Genomic DNA, 11,954 nt, shown 5'->3' with positions numbered 1-11,954 from the left:
CAGGAAATTAATAAAAGTGCTTTGATATTTTCTTAAATACTGTGTGGTGTGGTGTAAATGCTGACCTCTTATGCCAGACCATACCAGTTAAATATAAAGGTGGTAGCAGCGTGACCTGCTAAGCGATCCAGTAAATGGTTCACCTTGTTTGGGCGGTTCTGGTATGTTACAAGTGCAATACTGAAATAACAAGAAACACACAGACTCTTGCAAACCCTTTATAGTTTATTGGACATACAGGTGCTTTTGAGTTCTGTTTAGGTGGGTTTATTGAAAGCACAGATCCCGCTCACACTGACTGGCACTGGCAAACTAGTACTTTGTTCAGGAGACACATAATAAACATGGCCATGTAAGCTAGGATGAGTGTTCTCGGAATCAAAATAAACGTGAGTCTATTTGCCTCATATCTGCATGCAGTATCCGCATTTCTTCTCTCTCTGTAGGAAAGTTCACTTTTAATTTACTCAGCAAAAAAATAAAAAAATAACTAAAAACACAATGACATCTAAAGAACAGCAACAACAACAACAACATTTCTACTTAATGTCACAAACATACATTAAAAACAAGACACAAAATTTGTACCTGGGCCCCGTTTTAAATAACCATAAACAAGCCTTGTCCCAACAATATAGTCCCCATACTGACACGGTATCTATCCTATATCTTTCTTTACTATACAGTCATCCAATCACGCCGTTTGAACTACAAAGAAACAGAAATAGGAGATACCCTTCCTTCCTTTGCATTGTGAATGTGTGTGTATGTCTGTGTTTGTGTTGGGGTAGTTGTTGAGTTGTGTGTGTGGATCCTCAAAGTCAGTAGTGGACCTAGTACCATGTGCCCCGTCTCTCTTGTGCATATACAGTATTATAGTTAAATTATACAGGTAGCAGCAGCACCCCTCCAGTAGGGGGTTGAGGGGGGCGAGGGGGGAGAAAGAGGGGGGCAGAGGAGGTGGAGATTGAAGGAGACTGGGCCTCAGAGCGCTTGCTACTGTGCAGGGCTGGGAGAAACAGGGTCTATGTTCTGGCCTCGCCGGCGCCTGGGCTCTGTTTTGTTCCTTTTTTCAGAGTCCTCTCGATCACCCGTGTCCCTTTCACGTTCTTGCTCTTTCTCTTTTTTCCTCTCTCTCCGGCCCTCCTTGTCTCTCCTGTTGTTCCGGTTCCTTCTCTCTCCCTGCCGCTCTCCCTTTCTCTTGTCTCCTAGAGAGAGAGAACAAACCATTTTAGGCAACTCCTCTATCTCTTGTCCGTCTTGCCGTCTTGCATGCCGTTTCCATGCATTTATTTTCTTTCCATCCATTTAAACTTATTATTCAGTTGTTGGTCAGGCAAATCACTATTAATTGAGTCAACCACTAGGGGTCAGCCTGACACCAAAGATGACAGCCAGAACCTAGCCAACATTTATTTCATCTGTTGCAATACTCCACTGATAGTTTTGATAAAAATAGAACGCCTTTAAATAAATGTTAGTTTATCTACTTGTTGAACCATCATATAAACAAATCAATGTATTGGAATGTTGAGAGTTTCTCACTGAAACTCAGAAGGCCATTAGTAATAACAAGAAGAGAGATAGAGGGAGGCAGGGAGATAAAGGGAATGTGACTAAGTGATGAGTACACATATAGAGATGGAGGGAGACAAAAAGAGAGAAGATAAAATAAATAGAGAGATAGAGAGTAGAGACAAATCTACTGAAACTGGGCCTTTCCTGTTGTGCCATCCATGTGTCCACCAGCGGGATTGCGAAACTGCTGAGGTAGGCACTGAGGCCCTCTCTCCCTGTCAACCGTAGCCCCCCACCACCACCACCACCACACACACACACACCCATATACACTCTCTCTCAACACAAATGCCCCCACTTCTGTCTGTGTCCATTAATCAGCCGAGCTCTCCGTTCTGACCGGGAGAGAAGGGGTCTCCGCTATCAACCATAGCTGACCCACACATTCCTGGGGTCCAGCCAGAGCGATATAGAGCACTACCAGAAAACGGTGTTTAGTCTCCCCTGCAGAAATAATGAAAGCATCAGCCTCATAGGTGTGGAGGATACTCAACCTGGAGCTCTCTCTGCCTGTAATTATCTACCCAAGTGTGTGTATGTATGTGTGTGCGTGTGTGTTGGAGGGGGGGAGTAGGTAGTATGAGTAAGTAATTTTGTGTTTGGGTGTGTCTGGGGGGTGGCTGAGGTGATGTGTGTGTGTTTGTATTGTGTGTGTGACAAATTATTGAACGAGGGGGTTGGGTGTTTCTCTTGCTGCGGGAGTACAGTCCAAACAATGTAGGGGGCTTACAGAGAGAACGAAAGAGAGAGAGAGTTTCATTGCTGTGGTGTGAATGGTGCTGTTGTGTGCCATCCATCCTGGCAGAGACAGAGAAACAACAGGACAAACAGATGAGCATTCTGCAAGACTGACCCAATCTGTCTTCATTGGAAGTATGACTAAAAATCACGCACCACCCATATTCTATATTTAAAAGAAGTTCTCTAATTCTGTCCAATTGCTTTCTCTGTCTGAAGATTCTGAAGCTCCAGCAGATTAGTAATCTAAAGGTATTTCCCAAAACCTGAGATCTAAGCTGACCTAGAAGGTGTTAAGACGATGACAAGGAGTGTTTATTTGGACTCTTTGCTAGTGGAAGCTCTGTCTATGAGTTTTGTAAACTGTCCTACAATATGCTGGACCAAAATGAGACAATTGAGTTAGCAAATATCTACACAAAAATATAACACATTCTCAGGAACTTGCTGGGGCTTGCAGGGGATTGATTCCTACCAGTTGTTTTTGCAGTCAAAGGTGGCATGCATGGAGGGGTTAACTGAAACTGATTGGATTGAGGTATACAGCCTGCTGTGAAACTACGATGAGACAACAAGTAACATCAACAAAGAATGAGGCTGTGGATTAGCTAAAGACAGCTTTCAAAAGTTAAACAACTTCATAAGAGTTTTGCCTAAAGTGCTTGGAGTTTGCTTATCTTGCTTTGCACACGATACCTCCAAATAACACTGAGGCTTCACCGAAGAAATAGTCAGCTGGCATTAGTAGAATTTCCAAAAAGAGTGGGGAAAATGGAGTGTCAATGGAGAGAAAGAAAGAGGAAAGTGGCATGGAGTATGTAAACAGCTGGGATTTAACTCAAGCCTTTATTCCTACAATCATCACATTACCCCTTGTCTGATGTGCTGACATGAACATACATGCTACATGACTTAAAAATATGTAAATTAATGGCTAACTTTTAAATCTTTTCAAATGTATCTGCACATTTTCTATAACCAGAACACACTGTTAAATAGAACTGATCTACACCCTACCCAACATACTGGAAGCCGGGTGGGGCCTGAGAGGCAGAGAGGATTTGTATGTGTATGTGTGGGTGCGTCTGGGTGTGTTTGTGTTGCTGTGTGTATGTGGAAAAGCACAATTAGGATAATGACGCAGAGGGGGCAACATCCTCCATGGCAGGCGTGCGGTCGTCCGGGGGCTTTTGGCGGGAGCCAGGCAGGGATTAAGAGCTCTGGGCTGTCCCAGGGGAAGAATGCCCGCTGCTTTGAAGGCACGGGATGTCCGCTTGCTCCCCCTCGTTCAGCACCGACCGCCTGGCCTGAGGGCTGGAGGTCTTGGGGGGGCTGAGGAGTGGAGGGGGACACCGGTGATGGGGAGGGAGGCGAATGGATAGATGGGTGTTTGAAGGACAAAGTAGTTGTCGTCACATGTGCAAGGACGTGAATGTACAGATGCTCTCTAATTTGTTGGTACCCCTCCACAAAAACTAAGAAGGTACAATTTCCTCTGAGATAACTTGAAACTGACTAAAGTAATGGCATCCACCATTATTTATTACATGTTTAATAGAAATCAGACTTTAGTTTTGATTTTTTTTCCAACATAGTATTGTCAATAATAAAACTAATTAAAATAGCATGGACAAAAATTATGGGACCCTCAACCTAATATTTAGTTCCACAACCTTTAGAGGCAATCACTGCAACACTTTTCCTACCATTTGCACTATCCAAGGTTGATTTTCCTTTTGTGGCCACGCCCAGGGAAGTTGGTTACAGTTCCATGGACCTTGATTTTCTTAATATTTGCAACACAGGAACACCATAAGTTACTTTTACCATGCTTGTCTATTATTTTCTTTCTGATCTCCTCAGAAAAGTATCTGTTTTGGTTGCTTTGGTCTATTCATTGGTGCCCACAATGATGCCCAATTGCAGTGACTACTTTCCTCCATATAAATAGGCTGGATGACTGATTACAAAATTGGAGACGTGTGATACTAAGTAAAGAAACCAATTGGTTTAAAAAATACCTATAATCCAATTATTTATCATCTTTTGTAAGGGGTACCAACACGTGTCAAGGCCATTTTAGAATATCTTTGTAGAATGGACAATAATTAATCTATTTTCACAGCATCTTAGCTTTATTCTATGACATTTACATTTAGTCATTTAGCAGACGCTCTTATCCAGAGCGACGAGAGAGAGACATACCATAGGCATGCACGTGTGCATTCTGCAAGAGCTTTTAATGTCATCATTATTCAATAAAAATGGGGGGGGGGTACTGTCTGGAGAGAGAGAGAGAGAGAGAGAGAGAGAGAGAGAGAGAGAGAGAGAGAGAGAGAGAGAGAGAGAGAGAGAGAGAGAGAGAGAGAGAGAGAGAGATAGAGAGAGAGAGAGAGAGAGAGAGAGAGAGAGAGAGAGAGAGAGAGTGGGATGCTGCACACTGGAATGAGTGGCAGGTCTGTCCCAAGGCCAAGACCCAAGCCACCCTGACGGGAGTTGACCAGCCAGCAGAGCTGAGTTTGAAGAAACGAAGTTCCGGGACGGTGACTCACACTGTATTGGAAGACAGAGGAAGATCTGGGAGAACTGAGTGAGGCCAGTGGGATCACTCAGTTCTGTTTAAGAAAGAGAGAGACAGATAGAGTCACAGAGAGATTTGGGACTTGGCAGGAGAAACAACAAATAAACCTGGCCTGGTCAGTGGGGCTCTTGGAGATGGAGGGAGAGATGGCCAGGGGAAGGAGGAGGACGTATCACTGTCTGAAGACTGTTGGGGATTACAGAACGTTGGCGGAGGTCAGGCCCTGACCCCCTGGTGCATATGGAACATAAACACTGACACGCAGGGGACGCACCAGAGCAGATAATTAGCACTCACTGGATGTTCTAAGAGCTCGGGCAGCTGAGTAATCACACACACACAAACAAGCAGGGCAGGGGCAAGGTCGATAACCGAGCCTGCAGTGTGTAACACGCACCCACAGCTGTGTCCTGTGACCCATCAGAGGATCAACGTGGAGGCGACTCCACACTAAGCCCACACCCGGCTCAGAAGCCCCCACACATGGGGAGGGCGGGAGGTGTTTACTTTGGTGTGAGGAAAAGGGGAACGAAGGGAGAGAGAGTGAAACATCGACAAATTGAGAGGGAGAGAGAGAGACAGACAGAGAGAGTGAAAGGAGTATCAGGGGCGGCCAAGAGGAAACAAAGGGCGGGGCAGAAGGCACATGTCATGGCCCAAATTAGTCCATCCCCGTCCAGTTGACACTCTTCACAAATTACCACCTTAGAGGGAATGTAGTTATTTTAGTGGAACAAGTTCCGGTGTATCAATTTGTGTGGGTATATACAGTATATGTGTGTGTATGTCTATGTATGCATGGTGTTTGTGTGCATTGGAAGCTGTTGGGATTAGTGACTAAACTAACTCTTCAGTCTCCCGCTGCCTCGTGGCTCCCCAGGGAGGATCGACGACAGCCTGTCTACTGCAGTGGGCTTCTCCCGGCTGCATCACACACCGTCTGTGTAGTAAGTGTGAGGCCTTGGAGACCTCCACGTCTTTCTCTGTTATCTCTCACTTGGCTGTACGGATGTCACTAAATGAACTAGCTGCTAACCAACATGAAAAACAACGTGTATTAAACTGTTTTAAAAAACCACAGTTAACAAACAAAAACACAAATATACTAAGCATGTAAATCCTTTATGGACATTTTTCCCCTCCACAACCCTCTGTTTCTGCGTTGTTTTGGTTTGGAAGTAGTGGAGTTCCATTCATTAGGAATTACGCGAGTCAATGTTTACAAGAAACTGTTGTTGTTTTGGATATTTCCAAAGCCAAAAGGTCTTGCAGCCTTGCAACACAGCAGATGCGTCCTGCTAGTGTCTAGCAACTGTGATGGTAATCATCTATGTAAACAGCTCCGTTTCCTACAGAAGGAGGGGCCAATGTTGACCAGTCCTTTCACACACACAGATAAATGAGTTAAAGTCTGGCATCCATATGAGAGCAGATGACTATCATATGTAGCAGGGACGTGCAACTATGCAACCCACCTGGGATTCAAACTCATGACCTTACCAACCAATTGTATTATTGTTGTCACAGAAGCTGAATGAAGTTTGATGTCATGTTTTTAATTCTTCTTCCCTTTTTGTGTGAAGTGCTTTGTAACCTCGACTCATTGACAGCTGCATCATTACCTGGACATCTTCTCTTTTTGACGATGCATTCTTTTGTCTCAGAGATGGGGGGGCAGGGTTGGCCTAGGTGGGAGGGGTGTAGGATGACCTTCCTGGTCCTTGTTTCCTCCCCCCATTTAAATCCACAGGTTCTCCCAGAGTTGGAGCAAGGGCTCCATTCGCTCCACTCACTCATCTCACAATGCACTGAGAGGGAGAGAGAGATATTCCATTAAATTTTATGGGATGTGGTTTGCACTTGTGTCCGAATGATGTTGAGAAGGATGATGATGTTTGTCATTATACAAAGGAAGACTAGGAGCTGGGGTTGGGGAAATAGTGGGTACTAGTAGGTCTACATTGGTAAGGAGAATGCAGAGAGAAAACTTGCTTCAGGGTATGGTTATAAATCTCACCTTGATGGGTGCACTCCATTAGTTTGTCATTGGGCTCAAACCCCTCAGGACAGACTTGGTTGCACTGACCCTGCTGTAAGTAAAAGGTGGACCTGCATCTTGTACAGGTGTCACTGTTCACGCACGTGTCACACTCTGCAGGACAATCTGGAACATCAACACATTACCACACTATCACACAAACACAGTTTCTCATAGTCGCACAGTTGTTTATTTGTATCTGTTTATGGGTGCACCTTCCTATGTGTGTGTGTGAGTGTGTGGTGTGAATGGTTGTGTGTGTGTGTTTTTATAAGTCCTCTGCTTACTTACTGGAAACACACTCCCTCTGTGTGTCACTGCGGACCAGTCCTTCTGGACAGTTCTCCTGGCATTTCCCCTGGTGCAGATAGTAGCCTGCTCGACAGCGCATGCAAAAGTTCTTGTTGAAGCAGGAATCACACTCAGGCCCACACTCTGAAAGACAGACCCACCGCCAGCGTTTATTTAAAAGTGGGAGTTATTGTGTGTGTACTGGAAGTTAAACATACAAGCAGGGCAGTCCCGTATGTCAGAGAGAGCAGCCTCTGCAAGACTGCTCAGCAGGAATATAGGTTACTACCATACAGGGATTATGTAGGCACCTCTCAAGGAGATACCCCAGGTGACAATGTCATGTTCTAACAATGCTGTACACAGCTTGATGAGGATATACTGAGGGACAGGGATGTTCAAAGAGGGCTCATGTTAATATCACCATTGAGGGGCCATTCCCAAATTGAGGCTGCACCCAAGTCCTTATGACCTTTCGAAGATCTTAAAGACAATAGAGTCAATATGGTGGTTATCTCAATAAAGCCAGAGGGTAGGTAGGCGCAAAAATCAAATCACTTCCAGTTGTCGAACCCTCAGAAAGGTACAGTGGTATTAAATAACAATGATGATAAAGTAATGAGGTACAAATAAAAATGTTGGTACTTACTGGTGCATATGTTCCTGTCAGGTGAGCGTGTGCCGTAGAAGCCACTGGGACAAGAGAGCAGACACACTCCGATCTGCCTCATCCCATTCCTCTCCAGGAAGATGAAGAAGCGAGGCTTGCAGGACAGGCAGCCATTGTAATCAGAGCAGGTCAAACAGCCGCCCTGGCACACCCCCGGTAACGCTACACAAAACACAGGGGACACAGTCAATGAAAGCACCACAGAATTCAACTTTTGAATATTTGAATGAATCTGTGGATGTTCAATATTTTTGGGGGGAGACCTAGGATGAATGTACTCAGCTCAAACTCTAACTTTCACTATCAGACAAGTAAAGTTTGATTTTTAAGATGGCAGATCGGACTTCTCATGCAGACAGCATGAAATTATCAAGCTAACTGAGTTCAACAGCGTGCTGAAATGGAGGCCATCGTTTATTTAGCATCATCAACAGATGCTGTTTCCAGCGACAGTGACCGTAGATTAGAAGAACCCTATAATAAACAAGACAGAAAAGCATTTGGGGCTTGTCTGTAGAATCTCTCGGCGGGAAAAATAATCAAAGGAGGTCTCAAGTAAATGCGTCTGCATGGCACACCACCCTGTCACCTCTACTCTCTCTTTACGGTGTGTCATGCCTGCCGTTTAGTGACACTGAAGGACCACCAGTGAGTATGAATGTGCTTCATAGAGAGCTAATGTGTGCCGAGTCAAATCTGAAGTGTAAATGTGTAAGCCAAGATACCCTTCTGATGTAAACACACTTAGCACAATGTCCGTAAAAAAAATGATTGCTTTGCAGAAGGTGCTTGGGAAGGAAGGTAACGGTAGTGCACCCTGGGCCTGATTCTTTTGTCCTCTGTTGTTAAGCTCAAATCTTTAGGCCTACTCTTTGTCTCTTACACCATAGATCAAATCCTCTTGATGCAAGTAATAGATCCATATCTCACTAGCTAGGTCTGATCTCAAGACTGTGGTAAAGGCCATCTCCACTACACAGCAAGCTAGGGTTTGGATCCAGTTAAGAAGCATTAGCAATGTTTATCACAGGCAGATGGATGAGTAGTGGGTTACAAGACGTTTTCCCCTCCAGCTCTGGCATATCGTGCTATTGAGTTTGAATTTTTCCTCTGTATCCCGTCAGCTTTTGCTGCCAGATTGCAATAGATCACCAAGATTCTGTTTGACATATCTTAGCAATCTTTACAACTGCTGTCCATTTGCCCACATTTGCTCCTGCCAAGCCCGGCTGATTCACACAAGCTTTAACTCAGAGGAATTTAGCCTGCCATTGCACTGACACAACATTGGTTGGGCAGCAGCTTGCATAACCAATCACACCACAAACTTTCTTGCATATGTACATTTCTCCAATCTAATAATCAGCGGCCAACTTAAAATAACCATGAGCTTATGTTGAAACCTTTCAATAGTCTGCAGGAAGATGAAATGTTGACAGCTCCAAAATTAAATTAAGGCCTCTACGGCATTGGTCAAATTTCAATAATTTACATGGAATTATATGTATGGTTTGACAAAAATTCTGTCAAAGAAATGTCAATATTTCCCTTTTTCTCTTTATAGGATAGGCAACAAAAAATAAATGGAGGGCATGATGAGGTATGAACAGGAATTTAACAGGTCTGAATTTGAACACAGCAAACACAGTTACAAGCAGTAGTGAGAGGCAGGAGAGACAACTATTATACCACCCAAGAGCCCCTGGACTGTAGTTTAGAGAAGGACTTATCTATCTTTCATCTATACTGTGTTTGTCCCTAAACCAGGTAGGTCTTTGTGAACGCATTGTCATTTACAACAACATTCTGACATTTAAATGTATCATCAAGCAGGATGGAAGCGGATGCTTCAGACCAGTTGACCGCATGGTCATTGACTCGCGATCCTTTCCTCTTCTCTCCCATTTCTTTTTCCCTTTTAATTTCTCTGTTGCCCTGTGTCCTGAGTAGTGTACTCATTCACCTCTCCCCCTTCCCACAAAGCACATGCAGACACACTTACTTGTGCCGTCAAAAGCATCAGCTCAGAGTAAACAATGACTAGAAAGAGTTAATTTCTCCTACGAGATGAAATCCCTCTGCATTTTTATTTCAGTATTAGTATCACCAGTTATTCTTTTAAATGCACAGGTGAAAGTTGCCATCACCTACTATGACTATTTCTAATTTCACCTTAGGGACACATTTTTTTCTTAGGGACACTGTCAAGCTTTCTGAGGTACCAGTTGAAGCAGTACCATTCTGATAGCAGATTAATTAATCAATGAGCTTATCTTTGGGGCATCTCAATCAAAAGAATGGAAAATGTGGTAAAAACAGCTGGCGGGCTTCACAAAACAGGTTGTCTGACTGTTTATTTGAAGGGATACTGAATTTTTTTGGGATGTTTTAATTGGAGATGTGAAGGGTTTAAAGAGACTTCTAGGTTGCCAATTCCTAAAGACACAAAATTAAGCCCCCCTTTTGTGAACAATAATCCCTGCACGTAAGAAAGAGTCGCTCAGGTGTGATCATTTTGACTAGTTCAAAACAACAAATTAGGGACACCGACTCCTAAACCGCTTTGCGTAAAGTGAGCCGTAAACCTACTGACCGCCAGAGAGCGATAGGAGCTAGCGGACAGTACAAGTGCGCACGGCGCAGATGCTGCTTTTACCCGCGAGAAATCGTCAAATATTTTAAAGAAATCTAATAACAGTGCAGTTAACCTCAAGTCAACTTCGTATACGAATGCTAATAAAACAAATAGCTCAACTACAACTGGGTTTAGGAAAACAAAACTTTGTCGCATACCCTGCTGTTTTTACCGGTCCAAATTAAACCAAGCTATCCATATCAACAAATGTAGTATGCCCTAAACAGTTAGATCACAACATGTTATAAACCCAAGAGTGAAATGACACTTACGACAAATAATGAATTACTGTCCATGACACATCGTTGGGGACGTGGACCATGCAAGAGAGCATTGCAATGCGCGCGGTGCGCTTCAAGTCCACTGTGTGCATTCACTATACTCACGTTTATGTTGCCGGTGCCTGGAGGTGTGTTGCTGACAACCAGTGTATTCTATGCAGTGCAAGATTAACACAATGGAGAGCAGTTGTAATTGCATAGTAACCCGGAGATGATACGCCAATGTCAATGTCCGCGAATTTTTTATTTAAAATCCGGTGTTTTTCAGAGGGAGATTGGGGTATAATTCCTAGAATGAGCTGAATCTCCAGCACCCTTGTGCAGAAGTGAGAGATATGTGATGTACAATGGCCCAATGGTACCTGGGCCGCTCAGACAGTAACATTCTGGATAGAATCCTCATACGTGCCACAATGCTCGACCAAAGCAGGTATCCACTGTGATAGAACGTATTCCCACAACATTACCCGTTATTTTATCCTCCACCGGCACGGGACTAAGGAAAAACGCAGAGCAGAAATTCAACTGACATAGTGATAAAAACAAAAACTTTAATTTGTCCTCTTCCCAGTGGTCCACACCGATTCCGTGTGAAGGTACTCCGGGCGTCCAGGTGTGAGGGCTACTTTATTGTGCCCTGCGAGGAGGAGGTCATCGCGTCATCTCAGCATCTAACTGAGAAGCCAGCACTAAAACTCGAAGGCCGACACAGCAGAACCTTTAAGTGTCATACAGAGTGCCAAGTTTCGATGGGTTTGGAAATGTGTGTTTTGTTGATGCACGCCTGCTATTGCCTTCGAAACGAAACTCGAACAAATCTCCGCGTATAGTTTCAGCTCTTTTCTGCTTCGCGTGCAGTACCCATTCACTCACTTCGGCTTGCTCTCTGATGACTTCAGCCCGGTGTCGTGTCTCTTTCTCTCTCCACTCCACGCGCTCCAAAGTTTATTTAGAGGGCAAGCCCCCCCGTCAGAGACCCCCTCGCTTTTGACTCCTAAAGTGATTTTAGAAAGACAGTTCACGCAAGGCGTTTATAAATCTATAGTGAGTTTTAATCTCATATCAACAGAATAACAGGTAGCCAACTGCGATAACTGTAAAATAGAGCTTTATTGTTTTTATTGATAATTATCAACAGTTAA

General features: G+C 44.0%; 1 protein-coding gene across 1 annotated transcript; it reads right to left on the bottom strand.

Moving 5' to 3' along the window:
* Positions 1-207: 207 nt before the first annotated feature.
* rspo3 (R-spondin 3) lies at positions 208-11,650 on the bottom strand. The gene is made up of 6 exons (XM_084669253.1): positions 10,918-11,650; positions 7,876-8,058; positions 7,227-7,370; positions 6,915-7,061; positions 6,520-6,705; positions 208-1,208 (listed from the first exon to the last, which is right to left on the bottom strand). The coding sequence occupies exons 1-6, from the start codon at positions 11,009-11,011 to the stop codon at positions 997-999; spliced, it is 966 nt and encodes a 321-aa protein (XP_084525379.1). The 5' UTR covers positions 11,012-11,650; the 3' UTR covers positions 208-996.
* Positions 11,651-11,954: the final 304 nt, after the last annotated feature.

Source organism: Hypomesus nipponensis, chromosome 2, assembly GCF_054491055.1.
Source record: "Hypomesus nipponensis isolate SF chromosome 2, ASM5449105v1, whole genome shotgun sequence".
NCBI classification, from domain to species: domain Eukaryota; kingdom Metazoa; phylum Chordata; class Actinopteri; order Osmeriformes; family Osmeridae; genus Hypomesus; species Hypomesus nipponensis.
This window is presented reverse-complemented; position numbering and strand designations above follow the sequence as displayed.

Bases quoted from the DNA above. Each gene is read 5' to 3' on its own strand.
- rspo3 (XM_084669253.1), bottom strand. From the start codon at position 11,011: ATGCAATTACAACTGCTCTCCATTGTGTTAATCTTGCACTGCATAGAA. The intron at 8,059-10,917 runs GTGAGTATAGTG...TGTTTTGTGTAG, and splicing joins CAGGCACCGGCAACATAAAC to CGTTACCGGGGGTGTGCCAG. The intron at 7,371-7,875 runs GTAAGTACCAAC...TCTGTCTTTCAG, and splicing joins TGACAGGAACATATGCACCA to AGTGTGGGCCTGAGTGTGAT.